Source organism: Corylus avellana, chromosome ca6 (assembly GCF_901000735.1).
Source record: "Corylus avellana chromosome ca6, CavTom2PMs-1.0".
Classification (NCBI taxonomy): domain Eukaryota; kingdom Viridiplantae; phylum Streptophyta; class Magnoliopsida; order Fagales; family Betulaceae; genus Corylus; species Corylus avellana.
In genome coordinates, this window is record NC_081546.1 from 28,314,605 (window position 1) to 28,334,541 (window position 19,937).

At 33.1% G+C, this 19,937-nt stretch overlaps 3 protein-coding genes across 3 annotated transcripts in view; all 3 read right to left on the bottom strand.

The window, feature by feature from the left end:
* The window catches only part of LOC132185548 (disease resistance protein RPV1-like), a 6,423-nt gene extending 2,536 nt beyond the window's left edge, over positions 1–3,887 (bottom strand). The window contains exons 1-4 of the mRNA XM_059599310.1: positions 3,786–3,887; positions 3,336–3,614; positions 1,460–1,732; positions 471–1,373 (exon numbers count right to left, since the gene is read on the bottom strand). Coding sequence (XP_059455293.1) covers positions 471–1,373; positions 1,460–1,732; positions 3,336–3,614; positions 3,786–3,887 — 1,557 coding nt within the window. The remainder of the gene's footprint in view (positions 1–470; positions 1,374–1,459; positions 1,733–3,335; positions 3,615–3,785) is intronic.
* Positions 3,888–4,017: 130 nt separating this feature from the next.
* On the bottom strand, positions 4,018–7,194 carry LOC132185549 (disease resistance protein RPV1-like). The gene is made up of 3 exons (XM_059599311.1): positions 6,710–7,194; positions 4,196–4,437; positions 4,018–4,052 (listed from the first exon to the last, which is right to left on the bottom strand). The coding sequence occupies exons 1-3, from the start codon at positions 7,192–7,194 to the stop codon at positions 4,018–4,020; spliced, it is 762 nt and encodes a 253-aa protein (XP_059455294.1).
* Positions 7,195–8,578: 1,384 nt separating this feature from the next.
* On the bottom strand, positions 8,579–19,401 carry LOC132185550 (TMV resistance protein N-like). The gene is made up of 10 exons (XM_059599312.1): positions 18,887–19,401; positions 17,759–18,471; positions 17,370–17,611; positions 16,048–16,320; positions 14,672–15,961; positions 13,145–13,579; positions 11,553–11,865; positions 11,189–11,233; positions 11,033–11,089; positions 8,579–8,736 (listed from the first exon to the last, which is right to left on the bottom strand). The coding sequence occupies exons 1-10, from the start codon at positions 19,399–19,401 to the stop codon at positions 8,579–8,581; spliced, it is 4,041 nt and encodes a 1,346-aa protein (XP_059455295.1).
* Positions 19,402–19,937: the final 536 nt, after the last annotated feature.

The following is a 19,937-nucleotide window of genomic DNA, read 5'->3' on the forward strand; positions in this document are numbered from 1 at the left end:
ATTTTAATTGAAAAATAATTTAAATTAATAAATTTTTTAATTAAAAAAAATTGTAATTAAAATATTTTTTTAATGGCCAAAATTTTTGACGTGGCAAAACTGACACGTCAAAAATTTTTTGACGTGTTAATTTTGCCACGTCAAAAATATTTTTGACGTGCTAAAATTCAGCACGTCAAAAATATTTTTGACGTGGCAAAATTGACACGTCAAAAATGTTTTTGACGTGGCAACACTACCACATCAAAAATATTTTTTTTGACGTGTTACTCCCGACACGTCAAAAGTTTTTGACGTGTCACTGTAGACACGTCAAAAACTCCAGTTTTTTGACACCTACCCTTTTAACGGTCGATAAACGTCAAAAATGACGCGTCAAAATAGGTTTTTGACGTGTCAATACCATTGACACGTCAAAAACCCCTAGTCCCATTTTTGTAGTGACACTTGTAAGCTGCCACAAATTCTACATTTGGTGGAAGTCCAAGAATCTCTCGAAGTTGTTTGCATTTTATCAAATATAGGTGCTTCAATCTAACAAATCTTCTGATGCACGGAGGAAGGGTAACAATATCACTGTATGCTATTACTAAAATCGTCAATGTGGAGAACCAATAAAAGGTCCTAAAGATATTTGATTCTGAGAGGTCACAATTTATAAAAGCCAACATTTGAAGTTTCGGAAATAGTATGGAGGAACAACCATCATTAGAATCGCTTGTATCCGTCAGAGGCGACAATTGGAGTAATTCTGGTGTTGATGAAGTGGCAGATTCCTCCATGGATACAACCGTGGGCATGGAATGCCTCGTATCCTCCTCTACTTTAAAAAACTCAGCAACTTTCGAACAACGTAGGAGAACAAGATGATATGCATCTGGAAAGTTTCTAAGTCCTATTGTCCTAGTCAAGCCCCCGCCAATGTTTAGTATTTCTAAATGTTGCAACTTATGAATGCTATCCGGAAGATCCGTAAGCTTTGCGCTAGTGCTTAGATTTAAGGTTTTAATCCCAACGAGGTACCCAATGGATGAAGGCAGTTCCTTTATACCAGTTTTTCTAAAGTCAATTTTCTTTAAACATTCCATTTGACACTGGATTTCAGGAAAATTCTTAAGCTTTAAGCAACCCTGAAGCGAAAGAAATTTGAGAGATCTCATCTTGAGGCTTCTCGGAAAACTCATAAGATTAGAGCATCCTTTAAGTCTCAAACTAACGAGCTTATCCTGGGATCCAACAGAATGATGAACCTCAATTAAATTTGTGCAACCTGTAAGAATCAACTTTTGTAAATTTGGAATCCTTGAAACATCATGAATTTTTTGTAGGAATTTACAATGAGAGAAATTCATAATTGTCGTGTTTTGAAAATTCTGTCAAGAGAAAGAGAAAACAAATTAGTTTGAAAAAAGTTTACAACATAACCTAAAGGATGATATATTATAAACAGTACTTTTACCTGGACTCCCTCCAAATCCTTGAGTTGGCTATGACGCATTCTTAAAACAACAAGATTCTTTCCACAAAAATTGGATGGCAAAGATTCTCCAGGATATTTATACCAATCAAGCAATCTTAACTCATTAGAGAGAAAATTCGGCTCTTCAGAAAAGCATGCATTGCGGTTTTCAAACATTCGAAGCTTTTTCATCTTCTTGAAGGTGTTGGGACTTAAGTGTATCAAGCCTGGTTTAGGCAAATGTATCAAAATGCCTTCAACTTTGTTTGTTCCCTAACAAGACAATGTATAATTAAGTGTATAAGCTTGTAAGATTTTCAAAATGAGTAGTTTATTTATTTATTTATTTTAAATGTTATTGGAATGACCTAAAGTGATTGATCATTATATATATTACCCAACTTTTTCATAAAAGGAAAGGCAATATACTCTTAAAAATGGTGCATATCTTTCAAATAATAGAAGCAGTTACCAATGATGCTTTTATTTATTTTTCTTAGTTAAAATCATTCCATTTATTCAGCTATTTTGTAATATTATTCGTCAAATTTCTTTTACTTTTTTTTTTTGACAACTGAATAATAAAATATTGAGATACTATTTGGTAAAGTTTTGCAAAGTGTCTTAGGTTTTGACAAAGATAAAAATTTAATTTGTTCTGGCCACATTTTAAACAAGTGTTGCATGTGGGGTTAGCAAATGAAAATTGGTTTGTTAAAATTTTGAGAAACCAAAAATTGAAAAATGTTTTTACCAAATAAAATAAAAAAGAGTGTTCCTCCACGGTGGCAGCAGCCACTGCTAGGCCTCGTTTGTTGTGTTCATTTGACAGTCTGGCAGCCACCACCTAGTTGGAAGATGGATTTACGGCCACCATGGGGCTGCCAAATGCAACTGGCGGCAACCATGGGACCGCGAGATGCGTCTGGGACTCTGAGTTGCCATCAGGCAACGACAACACCGCTCCAAATTTTTATTTTTAAAGACTTTTTATTTTTATTTATTTTTATTTATTTTTAATTTGGTTATACATGTAATTCAACACACTTACACCTGAAAAAAAAAAAAAAATCTTTTTCTTGAAAGAAATTGAGAAGTATTTTTGTGTTTTTTTTTTTTTGATAAGTGTTTTGTAGTTTATTTTGAAAAGGGCATAGGTAGTAAAAGATCATATTTAAAAATTGTTTGGCTATAGAAAAGAGTTTTTGAAAATTTAATCAAACAAACAGTAATTGGGTATGTTTGGTAAAGTTTTGAAAGTAATTTTTTATTTTAGATTTTTTGAAAGAGTTTTTAACACAGTAAAAATTGGGAAAGACTCTATGTATTATCCAATGATAGAAATTCGTTTGTTAAAAATGAAAAATATTATAAAAACAAAAAATGAAAAGAGTTTTCAAAACAAGAAATCATTAAAACAAAATAGAAAAAGAAAAAAGAAAAGAAAAAATATGTTGGATGTTGGACTCCATGAGAAGCCCCCATTCCTTCACTGAAGGGTACATGTGGATCTCTTCCCTCTCTCCTTCCGCGAGAGGTATGTACACAAGGGGTGAGTCTCTATCTTCCTCCGATGAAGGGGCAACTTATTTATGGAGGCTTGTATTAACTATCATGTTATATGAAAACAAATTTACAAATGGTTTTAGAAAAACACAGCCAATTAAACTAGATATTATTGTAATTATGGTGTAATTTTAATTTGGTTTTGAAATTATATTCATTCTACTTATTTGATTCTTTTCTGCAACATATATGTATCCACATGCATATATTTGCATGCAACCTTTTAGCCTTTTTTATGCAAAAAAAAGCTCAATATTTTTCTTGTAGCTTAACTTAGGAAAAAAAAAGTAGAATTAAAAGGGAGTTTTACCGTATCTCTTTCTAGGACATCACGAACATCTTCATGAAACCACAATCTACTACGGTTGCCAGGCTCATTCAGTGATTCTTGTCGAACAATTTCTCTACCCATTTCTTGAATCAAATTATGCATCTTCAATGATTTGTTGTTAGACTGAGTTACGAGACACCTATCCTTTAGCTCTTCAATGCCACTATATGAGTGAAAACCATGAGTACTATCGAGTATTTTTATGACATATTCTACATTCTTTCCTTTGAAGAAACACGCGATGTCAAGGAAAATATTCTTTGCATTTTCATCAAATCCATCAAAACTTATTCTAAGGGTTTTTTGAATATCATCGTGAGGAATTATTTTGTACTCGTCCAATTTATTTTTCCAATAAAGTTTATCTCTACCTTTTAGAGCTGAGCCTAACTTCGTTAAAGCTAGTGGCAATCCTCCAGCATAATGCACCACAGCTTTTGTGACTTCCCCATAATCATTATCAGGTTTCTGTGTATTGAAGGCATGCCAACTAAAGAGTTTGAGAGCTTTGTCGTGACCCAATTTCTTCATCTCGTAGGTGCAAACTTGATGCTTAGTTAGTAAATATTTATCTCTTGTTGTTATGATGATTCTACTTCCTAAACCAAACCAATCACCTTTTTCAACTATCTTTTCCAATTGGTCCGAATGATCCACATCATCAGGAACGAGAAGTATCCTTATTAGGTGAAGCCTCTGCTTTATCAAAGTAATTCCTTGATCAACATTGTCAACAATTAGACTTGAATCTCCTAGGATGATAGAAAGAAGTTTATTTTGCAAATGGATTAGACCCTTTTGGTTGGAAGTTTCTCTAATATTCTCAAGAAAACAACTACTTTCAAACTGAGAAGCAATTGAGTTGTAGATCGCTTTGGCGAGAGTTGTCTTCCCAATTCCACTAATTCCAAAAATCCCTACCATCCATGTACTCTCATTCTTCTCTATATCTAAAAGCGATTTCACATCTTGTACACGAGACTCTATTCCAATTGGATATTGAGAAACTTGGAAGTATGTCTTTTTGATTAATATAGAATTCACCATTTCAATGATTTCGTGAATAAATTCGGGTTCATTCCTACCAATACAAAAAGATAGCAAAACATCTAATGAGTAACTATCTTCATATAAAATAAATAGATATTATGTATTAAAAAATTATATGTGCTGCATCAAATGGTGTGATGCTCCAAAACTTTAAAACTCAATCTCGGCCACTAAGGAAAAACATATATTTTTTGTAAATACAACAAACATTCAGTAAGGGACCACCGAACATTTGACAACCGAATAAAAAACTATTGGGTATTGACCAATGTTCGATCTGAAATACTAGAACTACTATGCAATAATACACTGAACGTTCGAGCATAGTACCGAACATTTGATGATAGTTTGAAAAGTAATTTTAATTAATTCTTCAAATTGTCTTGCATGCATCACCCCGCCCTATAAATGTCCTACCCTTCTGCTCCATTTTCCTCACTTCCATATTTTCCACTAAACCTTGAAAGAAGTATCATAAAAAAGAAAAGAGAAGATTCGAGCCTTGTCTTTAGCTTTGCCTTGCCCTTCTTGAGGTAAGCCTTTCTTATTAAGATGATTTTTGTGTTATTAGCAGAATTCCATCCTTTTGCAAGTTTTACACTACTATGACTAAGCATGTGTTATGTTACTATATATATATTTACAATACCTTTAGACAGGTACCAGTTAACTGAATTGAACAGATTGCCAGTAACCCTACAAAAATAGTCAAGGCCAATTTTGGGGGCGTTACAAATGGAAAGTTCATTTTCAATTTTTTTTAGGTCATGACTAAATTAGGAGAAACTTCATTTGAACTTCCATCATTTTTGCAATTACCCCCCTAAAGTTCAAAAACTCTCAATTTAGTATATCAAACTTTTAATTTTTTGCAATGTCACTCATTTCATTATGTTTTTTTTTGTTAAATCATGTCAAAATTTTCAAAATAACAATTTTTTTTTTTTTTTTGCAAAGATTCAAGTGTGAGTATTTTTGTAATTTCCATTAAATCCTGACCAATGCTTGAATTTTCGTAATTTTTTTTTTTTTTTAAAAAAGGGGGTATTTTGATAATTTTAACACCCCTCCAATATAATTTAACGGAAGAACCTAATGGATGTGTGACATTATAAAAAATTAGAAGTTCAATACACTAAATTGAGAGTTTTTGAACTTTGATAGGTAATTGCAAAAATGATGAAAGTTCAGAAGGGTTAAGTAAAGTTTCTCCTAATTTGTTCATGACCTACAAAAAAAATTGAAAATGAACTTTCCATTTGTTAGGGCAAATATAATTTTTAATACATAATTTCTATTCATTTTCAAATGAGTTACCTTTATATAAAAAAAAAATATAAATTATATATTAAGAAATTAGGACTAGAAAGAAAAGTCAGTCTTCAAAACTGTATTTGCCACAACAAATGGAAAGCTCAGTTTTCAATTTTTTTTAGGTCATGAATAAGTTATTTAAGTAAATTATACCATCTAAAGCAAAAGAATCGGCTGAGTTTAATTAATTCTTGAACAAAAATTAGTTTAAATGTTAATTACAAGCAGACATTTTAAATGTAAAATAGTTCACATGCATGAAAACAGGTGTATAACTATGTACTATCATTACAAGAAAGAAAAAACAATGGGAACTTCACTTCTCCCCTGAACTTACGTACCTTTTGTAAACACTCTCCAATTTTCAAAATCTTTCACTTTTGTATATTAAACTTTCGTTTCAGTTACTCATTCCGTTAGGATTTTCGGGTAAATACTAACGGAGGTGTGTGAAATTCCTAAAATGCTCTTATTTTTTATTAAAAAACTAATTCTTTTTAAAGAAACTCTTGGCCCGTGAGTTTACCAGTGAATCTAATCCACCTGTATTGTGACCCTCGGATCATATTATTCTTATTCTTATTATTTTTTTTAAAAAAAAGTGACGGTGGGTCACTCACCTTGGTGACCCACGATGGGTCACAACTTGTGACCCGCCGTAGGTCACAAAGTAACCCACGATGATTCATTTTTTTAAAATATAATAATTATAATAATAATTTTTTATTTATAAATAAGGGTAAATTTGAAATTTTTAAAATTTTTAGGGGTATAAAAGTCTTTTACTCATTCTACCATTTTATTTTATTCCAATATCTAACGATAGGGGGTATTTGGAATGAAACGAAAGTTCGATACACCAGAGTGAGAAATTTTGAAAATCGGGAGTGTTTGCAGAATGTGAGTAAGTTCAAGTGAGGTATGTGAAGTTTCTCCAAAAAGAAAAGAGAACAATCTAAAAGGAAGGCAACAAGAGTGGTTAAAAATACCTGTTCCCCAAATGCATCCCAGACAAATTGGCAGCTTCTGTTAGGGATGTCTTCCACCTCTCCACATTCATTTTATCATCATTAAACCTTTTTTCAAGTTTAGCGAACGCTTCTCCAATGCTATTGGTTTGATTTCGTACTTCCGACGGATTTACGTCGTAGAACACTGGTAAAACTTGTTGCCCCTTTATTTTTCTACAATCGAGAATTTTCGTTAGCTCGTCCAAGCACCATCGGGATGATGCATAGTTTTTAGAGAGTACAATGATTGAAATTTGTGAGTCTTCAATGGCTTTGACAAGTGCTGGTGAAATTTCCTCTCCGCTTCTAAGCTTATCGTCCATGAAGGTGTAAATTCCATTCCGACACAAAGCTGCATATAGATGGGCGGTAAAAGATTTGCGAGTATCTTCCCCTCTAAAACTTAAGAATACTTCGTAAGCCAACCGAGAAACAGAAGAGGAAGAGGATCCGTGGAAGGCCATGGAAGAAGTTATCCTCTATATCTCAATGTATGCAAGACAAGTGCTTAATAGAAAAAGTTGAGAGAGTGAGTTGCAGAACAAACGCACCACAGCTCCTTCAGTTAAATAGACAATCCGATGCCGCGTTGCATCATAATCATCATCAAAAGAATACAAGAAAAAAATAAATAAAAAATGAGAAACTTCTCGGCAATTCCTTATACGGATCATTCCAGTGAATGGGATAATGAGATTAAAAAATATGGACTCTGACCAGCTTTTTCTAATTTTTTTTTGCTAAATAGTTGATTATTTTTTCTTTAAACTTCTTGGAACCCGTAGTGATTTACACCAACTAGATATGAAAATTTTATTGTGAGACTCGACTCCATGTCCTTGTGTTCTTAACTGCTTTAAAAATTTTCTTGAAACCAATAAATCATCACCATAAATGGATGGCTGAACTCTGCTTGAACATAATTAATTCCATTGTCGACGTAAATAAATGTGGAATGATCTTATTCTAACACTTATGAAAAGTGGCTAAACTTGATCGGTAACAAGAAGTTTGGAACTAATCATCTTGGCTAAACACTAATGTGTTGAATAGAAGAGTAGGTGGAAGTCAAGACAGGAGGCGTTATATTATATTAGGAGGGAGTAATCATCGGGCATAGAAAAATAAAAAAGGAACAAAAAGAAGACAATAATTTCTGCATTTTAGAATTACATCCTGATTAAGGACTGCTCAAATTTTTGCATATTTTGTCATGCAAATTAGATGTCCGACAATGACGCTATACCTAATGTTTGAATTTAGAACAATTTTCGGATGGGGTGATTGATAGGCACGTTATTCTTTTAAATTGGGTTGAAAGAATTTTATTTCTCCTAATTTATAAAATGATATGTGTTTATTGAACATGTGAAAAATACATGCTATTTTAACGGCATGAACAAAGTTAAAATAATTTTATAAAAAACTCATGTACATCTTACATGTTATTAAAATTCCTACAATCCAATTTGGAGGAAAGCGCTATCTTTCTATGCTTTCCTCAACCACTACAAAGCAAAGAAGATTAGATAAAGGAGCTTGTTGGTTGTGTTGGCAGGTTTTGCTCCAATGCTAAGTCAAACAAACCAATTTCATTTCATACTTGAGGGATGCATGTAAAATATTCATAGCATGAATTGCGTGAGAAATTTCTCTTATGGGTGGATAGTGATCGAACCCACTTGGTTAATTTGTCAATGAGAAACTTAGTATGATTGTCTTACTATTATTCTTGTGAATGGAGTACAAATTCGTACGTGAATTTCTTAACTGGGGCCCTTGGCTTAGGCCCAATCCATTCAGCCCCAATTGTTGGCTTCTGGGCCTGCAATAGCTACATAGGCTGGCCTAGTGGGCAATGGGTATTGTCGTCTGCTGCAGGCTCTGCATCATCTCTAGCAATGCATCCATGCTATATAAACTAAACAGTCTGGCTTCATATTCCTCCAGTTGGGTGAAGCGAAGGGTTGAATATTTTCCTTCTTGTGTTTCAGAGCTTCCATAACCTACACAAAATCATAAAAAAGGGTGAATCAAAAGAACTATTAAAACTTTAATCTCTTTTTCTGTTTATCCTTAGGCATTCATTTTAGCCTTAATTAGCCTTAAGGGCATCCTACATGATTCCAAGATACTCCAATACTAACATGGAAGAAGCTACACCATGAAAGTGAAGAGGACATGGAAAATCTATCAGGTGAGAAACATGATATGAGGGTGATTTTCCTGCATTCTTTTGTGACTGTTAATGATTTCGTGCAGATTTGTCGACTCACTGCAGTCACAGCCCTTCAAGTTCAACTGCACTGATCTCTTTATATTCTCCCAAGATGAAAATGGCCAGAGCCACCAATTCTTTTGATAAATCATGCTTGATTGGAGAGGGAACTCTTGGTATGATGGTCATGATCCTCCTAATTTATAGTGAATTTTCCTGAGTTCAAGCTGAACTAATTTTTACAGAATTTGTTTAGGGAAAACAAATGTTGGAAGAATGTGTTAATGGTGATCTTCGAAACTGGCTTCTTGGTAAGCTTCTCTCTTTATTTTATGGGAGCTCAAACTATATATGGTAATCCAAAGAAAGGTTAGAAACAATGCACTACTGTCTTTTCATGAACAACTTGTTGAGACAAGGAAATGCATGAAACACTCTCCCCCAGAAACAATCTTCAGTGACACTTCCAAGTTCATTGACAAGAAAAATTTCAGTTTTTTCTTTTTGTTAAATCGCTAATTATCTTAAAAGCTTAAGGTGATAGAGCCTAAGATTTGCAATATTGGCCAAGTTATAAAACATATTACTTAATGAGAAATTAGAGCCTAAGATTTGCAACCCCATCTTATCAAATTGCAAGTTAAAAGAGTCTGCTTCAACTTTTGATGGGAAGAAAGTCAAACTCTCTAGTACTTGAGGAGCTATTATCTCTCATATTGAGTTTTATGATAAACTTGTTATTGTTAAAGCCTAATCATCGATCTAAAATTTGTAGAGTTGTTGGATACGGATTTCATTAAACCATTAATCCTTAGAATCTGTAACATTTCACTACCCTATGACCTAATCATTCATCTCAAATTATTAGAACTGTTGGATACCAATTTGGTTCAACCCATAATGGTTAGCATCCGTAACATTCAACCACACTTTTGAATTCAACGTTCGCAACGACTTACTCTATCAGCACTGACCCGTTTTTTGTCATTCATTTTTAGCAGCTCCACTCCCCTATCAATATTCAAAGCCCTAACATGCACTATGTTATATATATATACACAAAACATTTTAATCAATTTCTTCCCTTATTCAAACCCGAGACAAACCCTTTACCCTTAGGAAGTAGGTTTTTTTTTTTTTTTTTTGACTGTGTATCCAGAAATGACAAGTTAGGTTAAAATGTCGTGTGCCTCTTGTCATTGATACAGGAAAGGAATGCAATAATGAGAGGAGGAAGTATAAGTGCCATTGCTGAAATTGAATTGCCTGCCAGATTGTCCAAGTCCCGCAAAACACACAAAAGCCAAAGCAAAATGAACTCCTTCAATATGCCAAGCAGGTCAAGAATTTATTAGTTTTCATTGCTGATGAATTTATGCCACCAAAATTGTAAAGTAGAAAACTATATATAAAAGCCAAACCCAAACTCAGGAAATCACTATAAGAAAATCCAGAATACAAACACAAAGAAACTTAAAAAATTTACAACCCTTTGCAAATCCTAGACTTTGTAAGATCAATAAACTTTCCGCGTGTCTCTTAGCTCGACAATCTTCTTAAAGTGATTTTTCTTTACTGAAACCTTCAATAGGCTTCTTATGGTTGAGGAGTGCCGTTCGATCCACCAATGAACGAGCTTGCAACCGAAACATTGAATTGCCTTTTTGAACACCAAATTAATTAGCCAACCCTAAGAACTAACAGAAACCGAAGCAAATGCAGCACAAAAAAGAAACCCAGGCCTTTAAATAAATAGGCCAACAAAAAATTACACCCCAAAGAAGAAGATCCAATAGGAGAAACACATATGAGGGAAAGTTGTCATTAGAACGGGTGGTAGCGACCCAATAAGCATATATTATTGTGAGCTCATGTATGTATTGTGGCCTCAAAGAGAACTTGCAATACCCAGCAAAGATGTCCATTTGGTAAATTGCAAACCCAAAGCTTTTAGGCCACCCTGCAAGAAAAAGAGGAAAATATTGAGGTTTAACCGATGTTCATGTTTATCAGCAAGAGCCAAAACCCTGGAATAGTAGAAACAGAATTTCTTAACAATCGTTTATTTTGGATGCCATATATACCTGACTTGGATACGTGGACTTGCTTCCCATTGATGTCTAAGAAGAAGCTAGCAAGTGCTGTGAATTTGGTGAATCAATTGGATGCAATAAAAGAAGTACTGAAAAAGAGAGAAAGATTACATAAACAAATTATTCAACTTAAAATTAAGAAGAAACAAGTCTGGAGCTCTTTAACCTCACAGAAAAGCTTCTCGATGTAGCCTGCATTAAACAAACACAACTAAACTCAACTCATAACTTCAATAAAGACGTGTATTTGATTTGATGCAAAATTTCAACAAATAAATACTCTATGAGAAGTTTAAGCTTTAAAGTAGTACCAACCTGAACTCATCATCATCATCATCATCACCATCACGGTGTCTCAGAGAGTTGAATATCATCAATTAATTTATGTTCTAGATGGAATCCGACACTTTTAAAGAGTATTCCCTTTGAACATTGAAGTAATGGACCGTTGAATGTAAATTTAACTCGAAAATTATCCGTCTTTAGCTGAGTCTGTGAGAATGGTGTGAACCTTGGAAATGCAACCATACACGATCTGAGCTGGTTGAATTAATGATTAAATCAGACTTATGAGAATACACACGTTCACCAATATCATTGGTGACTTCAACTTGAATTCCAAAGTAAACCTTATCTTGTACATCCTCTGCTCCAACAACAGCAGAGAAAGCAAATCTTGTATTCTTTAAATCCAAATGTAGAGGCTCATTGATATCTCTTTCACATGAATTAACATTTGAAACCTCTTTACAATGGCTGAACCAATCTGTAATCTTGTTTCCCACAAATATACAACCAAATGTATGGTCCTTAAGAAGACGTCCCTGTTACAGGGATATGACAAATTTTTAGTAATAAGACCTACAAATAAAAGGCACATACTAACAAGTATATATATATATACCCTTACTTGTTCATAAAAGAGAAGGCAAGATACTCTTAAAAACAATTCACATCTTTGAAATAATAGAAGTAAACAATCTATCACCCGTTGTTAAAGCATTTTTCATAGCCATAATCTAGAATTTGAAAAAGAAAAAAAATGCTTACAAAAATAGGACAGCAAAATACTACATCTAAAAGAAGATCCAATAGGAGAAACATGTTGGAGGGAAAGTTGTCATTAGAACGGGTGGTAGCAACCCAATAAGCAATACATATGTTTGTGCTCCTACAAATCCTAGTTGAAGACCTGAGGAGACCAAGAATATCAGAATTCAAAGAATTCCTCATCTTTACAACTCACTAAGCATGATTTAACACTGCACAGCCAACACAGACACAGAGAGAGAGAGAGAGAGAGAGAGAGAGATTGCATAAAAAAGAGATTCAACTTAAAATTAAGTAAAACATAAGGAATGAATGAGAGAACATAAAAACCAAGGATTAATTTCTATTTAATCTTCACATATTGCTCAATCACTTGAAAATAATACTGGGGTTGGAAAAATTATCTACCGATTTGTAAGAATTAATCCAGAACCAAAGAAAGTTCCAGCAGCAACAATCAAAACTCTGCCACCGAAGAAGCAGAAAAATGTTGGTTAGTATAAAGGAATTTGGTTTGGAAAGAGTGAACAAACTTACTCTATTATTAATGCACGTAGAGATTTACAAAATCAGTTGCAAGTAGCACCCACTTCCACAACCTTAAACATGTCCTTGCAACATTCTTAAATAGTAGGAATAAGTACATGTATTATTTATAGGGAGATGAACACAAAAAAAGGTACCAACTTCAAGTGTAACAATGTGGGATTAGATTCCTAATAATCATTTGATCAAGTAAGCCTACTTTTCTTCTCCCTAAAGTAGAAAAATTAATTTCAGAGTATAAATGTTGGTGATTAGTCTTCATATGCTAATTAAACTTATCTAAATAAAAAGAATATTGGTCAGTCACTAACTAGTAAACAAGCAGCAAGCAAAGAAGAAGAATGAACATAATACAGAGGCAGAGGCTGCCAACCTCAACTCATTGGTGCAGGGCGCCAATGGGGACTGGCAAAGGGATCCTCTTGGGAATCATCACAATCACAGCGTCTCAGAAAGTTGAATATCATCAATTAAATCTATCGTTTTCTCTTCATATTTATGTTCTACATGGAATCCGCAACTCTTAAAGAACACTAGCTTTGAAGGCTTTGAAGTTGAAGGATTATATCTCGAATAATCGAATCCCCATTTAACTCGAAAATTGTCCGTCTTTAGTTGTGAGTGGCATGAACCATGGAAATTCAACCATACATGATCTGAGCCGGTTGAATTACATATCAAATCAGACCTATGAGAATACATGTGTTGACCAATACCATTGATGACTTCAACCAGAATTTGAAAACAGTCCATATCTTGTGATTCCTCTGTTCCAATAACAGCAGAGAAACCAAATATTTTTTTCTTCGAATTCGAATGTACAGGCTCATTGATATCTATTTCACACGAATTAGCATTGAAAACCTCTTTACGATGGCTGAAGCAATCTGGAATCTTATTTCCAGGAAATATACAGCTAAATTCACTTTTCATACGAAGTCCCTGTTACACAGATGTGACAGATTTTCAGTGATAATGTAGAAAGATTTTCAAAATTAATATATAGATATTATTATGTATTTTCAGAATATTTTAAAAGTAAAGGTTTTAAAGTGCATTGAATGAAGAGAGTTACATATTAAAAAAAAAAAAAAAGGGGAAAGTCCACATAATCTCATCAAACTACCACTCAGTTGACAATGTCCCTTCCCCCCAAACTTTCAATTGTGACAATGTTTCCCTCAAATTACCAAAAATTGTCAATGTTTCTCCTAATGACGAAATTACCCTTAGTAAGTTTTTTTTTTAAAAAAAAAAAATCAATTTTATAAGAAAAAAAATTAAAAAAATTTCGATTTTTTTTATATAAAAATTGAAAATTTTCGTTTTTTATTTTTATTTTTGTTTTATAATTTTATTTAAATAAAAATTTACGTTTAAAAAAAAATAAAATTTTCGTTTAATAAACTGAAATTTTTTGTTTTTTAAAACTAAATTAAAAAAAATAGTTTTTTTTTAAAAAAATAAAAATTTCCATTTAAAAAAAAAATTAAATTTTTTTGTTTTAAAAAAATTGTTTTTCTAAAAAATGTTAATTTTAAATTAAAATTTTTCGTTTTTTAAAAAATCAATTTTTTTTTTGAATTTATAGGGGTATTTTTGTCTCATTGAGAAATTTATAGGGGCATTTTTGTCTTATTGCTAGTCTGGGGGGGGGGACATTGACAATGTTTTGGTAGTTTGGAGGGGACATTGTCACAATTGAAAGTTTGTGGAGAACATTGTCAATTGGGTGGTAATTTGAAGAAGGTATGTGGACTTTACCAAAAAAAAAGTGTAACTAGCATTCATAAGAATCAAATCAACTTTGATCTAATGATTGAGATTAAATAATTGAGATCTAACGATTATTATTAAATAATCATTGATAATTGTTTAATCTAACGGTCATAATTAAGTTTTTGTTAAATTAGCCATTATGACTAACACATATCTTATAAGCAAATTTGATTTTCTGTTTTTCTTATTTTTCTGACAGATAAGCCCTACAAATCAAGACGCACACTAACAAGTATGTATGTAAAAGAGAGGTACCTCACTCATTAAACGAATTTCCAGATCATCCCCCATATTTTCATGCAATCTATGGCAATTGGAGAGGTCAATCCAATCGAGCGTTGTTGGAAGTTTTGGAATTTCTCTAAGTTGCTTGCAGCTGGCCAAATAAAGTCTCTTCAATCCAACAAATTTGTTGAGCCACACAGGAAGGATAACAATAGCGCTACCTGATAGATGTAGATATTCTAAACTAGAAGGGCAATCAGGTTGAATCAAGAAATCTGATTCTGTTAGAACATGGTTTCCAAGAATCAATGCTGGACATACCGTTCCGACTTGGAATAGGGCCTCTGGTGCATTAAACAATTGATATCTTCTACCTTCATCTAGAAACATTGTCAATGACACACACCCCTCAACGGTCATAAAAATTACATTTGGTGGAAGCCCTAAAATTTCTCGAAGTTGCTTGCATCCCCTCAAATAAAGAAACATCAATCTAACAAATCTTCTGATGCATGGAGAAAGGGTAACAATATCACTCATTGATAGATCTAAAAGCGTCAATTCAGAGAACCAATCAAAGTGCTTAAAGGAATTTGATTTTGAGAGGACACAATTATGAAGATCCAACTTTCGAAGTTTTGGAAATACTATGGAAGAACTACCATCATTAGAACCGCTTGTATTCGTCGGAGGTGACAATTGGAGTAGTTCTGCCATTGATGAAGTTGTAGATTCCTCTATGGATACAACAGTTGGCATGGATTGTCTTGTATCCTCCACTGTTTTTAACAACTCATCAACTTTTGAACAACCGGAGAGGCTGAGATATTTGCTATCTAGAAGATTTATAATCCCATCCAGCTTCCCGATGTATAGTCTTTCAAAATGTTGTAACTTAAGAATGCTATCTGGAAGATTCATAAGGTTTGTGCAACCACTTAGATATAAGGTTTCAACCCCAACGAGGTACCCAATAGATGAAGGCAATTCCTCTATACCAGTTTCACTAAAGTTGATTTCTTCTAAACATTCCATTGGACACTCAATTTTAGGGAAGTTCTTAAGCCTTGAGCAACCTCGAAGCCAAAGAATTTTGAGAGATCTCATCTTGAGGCTTCTCGGAAAACTCTTAAGATTAGAGCATCCTTCAAGTCTCAAACTAACGAGTTTATCAAGGAATCCAACAGAAGGATGAACCTCAACTAAATTTTTGCAATAATCAAGATCCAATTTCTCTAAATTTGGGATCCTTGAAACATCAGGGAATTTTCTTAGGAATTCACAAAAAGAGAAATTCATAGTTGTCATGTTTTGGAAATTCTGTCAATAAAAAGAGGAAACAAATTAGTTTGAAAGAAGTTTACAACAGAAGCTAAAGGAAGAAATATTAAAAACAATAATTCTACCTGGACTCCCTCAAATTCCTTGGGGTGACTATCCTGCATTCTTAAAACAACAAGATTCTTTCCACAAAAATTAGATGGCAAAGATTCTCCAGGATATTTACGCCAATCAAGCAATCTTAACTCATTAGAGAGAAAATTAGGTTCTCTAGAAAAGTGTGCATTACGGTTTATAAATATTTTGAGCATTTTCATCTTCTTGAAGGCTTTGGGATTCAAGTGTATCATGTCTGGTTTAGGCAAATCTATCAATATGCCATCAACTTTGTTTGTTCCCTGACAAGACAATGTAAAGTTTAGTGTATTAGTGAAATCCAAACATAGAGTTCTCCATGTTTTAACACATCTAGAACTATTATTCTTGTCTTGATAAAAATTAAAAATTAAATATTAAAAATTTTACCAAACAAACAGTAACGGGCATGTGTGGTAAATTTTTCGAACGTAGTTTTTTTATTTGAGATTTTTTTAAAGAGTTTTTAACGAAGTAAAAATGGAGAAATGTTTTATGTATTGTGATATTGTCCACATATAGAAATTCGTTCGTTAGTAATGAAAAATATTATAAAAACAAAAAATGAAAAGCGTTTTCAAAACAAGAAAGAATTAAAATAAAAAACTAAGAACTAAAAAAATATATGTTGGATGTTGGCCTCCACAAGCAGCCCCCCATCCTTTACCGAAGGGTAAAGGTGGGTCTCCCCTCTCTCCCCTTTGCGAAAGGCTCGCAGGGGGTGAATATTAAAGAGTTTGTATTTCTTTTTTCTTTTTTTTCTTTTTTTGTTAAATATTTTGTAGTTTGTTTTGAAAACATATTGTCTTATTAAAAAAATTTACTTTCCAAAAATTATGCTTTAAACTTTTAAAAAAGTTCATTATAATCTTTAAAAAGGTTCATTATAATCATTATAACCTTGAAGTCCCATAAACATCTAACTTGAAGGCAGATTGTTATTTTGTAAGTTTCAAACAAAATTTTTATTTTGCAAAATCTCAAGAAAGGTCATGATAATTTAACTATCCTGTTATTTGAAAACAATTTTACAAATGGTTTTACAAAAACACATTCAATTAAACAGTATACTGATCTATATATTGTAATTATGGTATAATTTTAATTTGGTTTTGAAATAAAATTAATTCTACTTATTCAATTCTCTTTTGTAACATATATGTATCCACATGCATATATTTGCATGTAACTTTTCAGACTATTTTTTATGCAAAAAAAAAAAAAAACAAGGTTCAAATTTTTTCTAGCAGCTTAATTAACTGTTGAAAAGAAACAAATGTAAAATTGAAAGGAATTTTAACATAATTCTTACCGTATTTTCTTCTAGAACATGACGAACATCTTCATGAAACCACAATCTACTGCGGTTACCAGGTTCTTTGGGTGATTCTTGTCGAACAATTTCTCTACCCATTTCTTGTAGCAAGTCATGCATCACCAATGATCCGTCCCAAGACACAGTTATGAGACACTTATCTTTTAGTTCTTCGATGCCACTATATGAGTGAAAACCACATCTATCTAGTATTTTTGTCACATATTCTACATTCTCTCCTTTAAAGAAGCATGCGATGTCAAGAAAAATATTCTTCGCATTTTCATCCAATCCATCAAAACTTATTCTAAGTTTTTTTTGAATATCATTGTGAGGAATTATTTTGTACACATCCAATTTATTTTTCCAATAAAGTATATCTCTACCTTTTAGAGCTGAGCCTAGCACTGATAAAGCTAGTGGCAATCCCCCAGCATAATGTACTACATCTTCGGTGATTTTCACATAATCATCATTAGGCATGTCTCTATTGAAGGCATGCCAACTAAAGAGCCGAAGAGCTTTGTAGTGATCCAATTCCTTCACCTCGTAGGTTAAAACTTGATGCTTAATTAGTAAACCTTTATTTCTTGTTGTTATGAGGATTCTACTTCCTACGCCAAACCAATCAATTTTTTTAGCTAACTTTTCTATTTGGATTGACTGATCCACATCATCAAGAACTAAAAGTACCCTTATTAGGCGAAACCGCTTCTTTATCAAATTAATTCCTTGATCAACATTGTCAACCGTTAGACTTGAACCTCCTAGGATCTTAGAAAGAAGTTCCTTTTGCAAACGGATCAGACCACCCGTTTGGCTGGAAGTTTCTCTGATGTCTTCAAGAAAACAACTACTTTCAAAATCAAAAGCAATCGAGTTGTAGATAGCTTTGGCGATAGATGTCTTACCAATTCCACCAGTTCCAAAAATCCCTATCATGTATGTATTGTCGTTTCTCCCTAAATGTAAAAGCGACTTCACATCTTGTACACAAGACTTTATTCCAACTGGATATTGGGCAACTTGGAAGTATGTCTTGTTTACTAATTTTGAATTCACCATTCCAATGATGTCGTGAATAAATTCAGGTTCATCCCTACCAATACAAGAAAATAAAAAAAAATAAAATAAAAAACATCTAATGAGTTACCTTCATATAAAAAAAAAATTGATCAAAAAAGTAGGACTAGAAAGAAAAGTTAGTGCTACAAAACTATACATGCCACAACAAAATAATTAAAGTTCGTTTTCAATTGATTTTAGGTCATGAATAATTTATTGAAGCAAATTATTTATACCACGCGCCTAAAAGAAAAGGATTGGTTGAGTTTAATGAATTCTTGAACAAAACTTATTAAAAAGATTAATTGCATGTAAGCATTTTTAAATGTAAAATAGTTCACATGCATATGAAAGCAGTTGTATACCGATGTAATATAATTAGAAGAAAAGAAAAAAGATAAGAAAAAAAGAACAATCTAGATGGAAAATGCAAGAGTGGCTAGAAATACATGTTCCCCGCCAATTGAATGCCGGACAAATTGGCCACTTCTTTTAGGGCAGTCTTCCACTCCTTCACCTTCGTTTCATCCTCCTTGAACCTTTTTTCAAGTTCAGCCAATGCTTTTTCAACACTATTGATTTGATGTCGTATATCGGAGGGATCTACGTCGTAAAACAATGGTAAAACATGTTGCCCCCTTGTTTTTCTACACTCGAGGATTTTTATTAGCTCGTCCAAACACCATCGGGATGATGCATAGTTTTTAGATAGTACAATGATTGAAATCTCAGACTCTTCAATAGCTTTGACGAGTGCCGGTGAAATTTCCTCTCCGCTTCTAAGCTTGTCGTCTGTGAAGGCGTTGATTCCATTTCGACGCAAAGCTGCATATAGATGGGCAGTAAAAGTTTTGCGAGTATCTTCACCTCTAAAACTCAAGAATACGTCGTAAGTCCACCGAAAGATGAAAGAGGAAGAAGAAGAGGAGGAGGAGGAAGAGGAAGAGGCTCCATGGAAGGCCATGGAAGAACTAGTGCTTAATCACTCGAAAAAATAGAGAGACAGAGATTGCAGAACTACCTGATCAACTCCTTCGGTGGAAGATATATAGACAATGATCACATGCCACGTTGCATCATAAAAAGAAGACAATCATTGTTAATTAACTCAAATAATAAATTTTTATTATTATTGACAATGAAAAAAGTCTAAAGCCTTAATTTCAGAATAATTATTGGAACTCATCTGTATTTTATTGTAGTATTCAAGTCATTTAGACACGAGGAGACAATCATTGTCAAGCTGGCAGGTACGTGCTCCTCTCTCGTGCAATTTTATCAACGGATTGCAATCAAATTTCCGTTTGTTGGTAGAAGCTAGTCATACCATCAGATTATTATATTTTTTTAGTGCATTTAAATGAGATGATGCACATGTGCCGTTTCTAGTACTCAATGTGAGACGTCAGGGCATACCTCATTGTTACATCCTTAAGAGTATCATTTAAAAAATAAAAAATAAAAAATTGATCAAATTGTATTTTATTATTACTATTTTTT

Excerpts from the sequence above, each read along its gene's own strand:
- LOC132185549 (XM_059599311.1), bottom strand. The coding sequence starts at position 7,194 with ATGGCCTTCCACGGATCCTCTTCCTCTTCTGTTTCTCGGTTGGCTTAC. Across the intron at positions 4,438-6,709 it reads GGGATGCATTTGGGGAACAG|GAATGAACCCGAATTTATTC; the intron begins GTATTTTTAACC and ends TTGTATTGGTAG. Across the intron at positions 4,053-4,195 it reads AATTGCTTCTCAGTTTGAAA|AGGCTTCACCTAATAAGGAT; the intron begins GTAGTTGTTTTC and ends TTGATAAAGCAG.
- LOC132185550 (XM_059599312.1), bottom strand. The coding sequence starts at position 19,401 with ATGGCCTTCCATGGAGCCTCTTCCTCTTCCTCCTCCTCCTCTTCTTCT. Across the intron at positions 17,612-17,758 it reads GCTAGGCTCAGCTCTAAAAG|GAGAGAATGTAGAATATGTG; the intron begins GTAGAGATATAC and ends GCTTCTTTAAAG. Across the intron at positions 16,321-17,369 it reads ATGTTCTAGAAGAAAATACG|GGAACAAACAAAGTTGATGG; the intron begins GTAAGAATTATG and ends TTGTCTTGTCAG.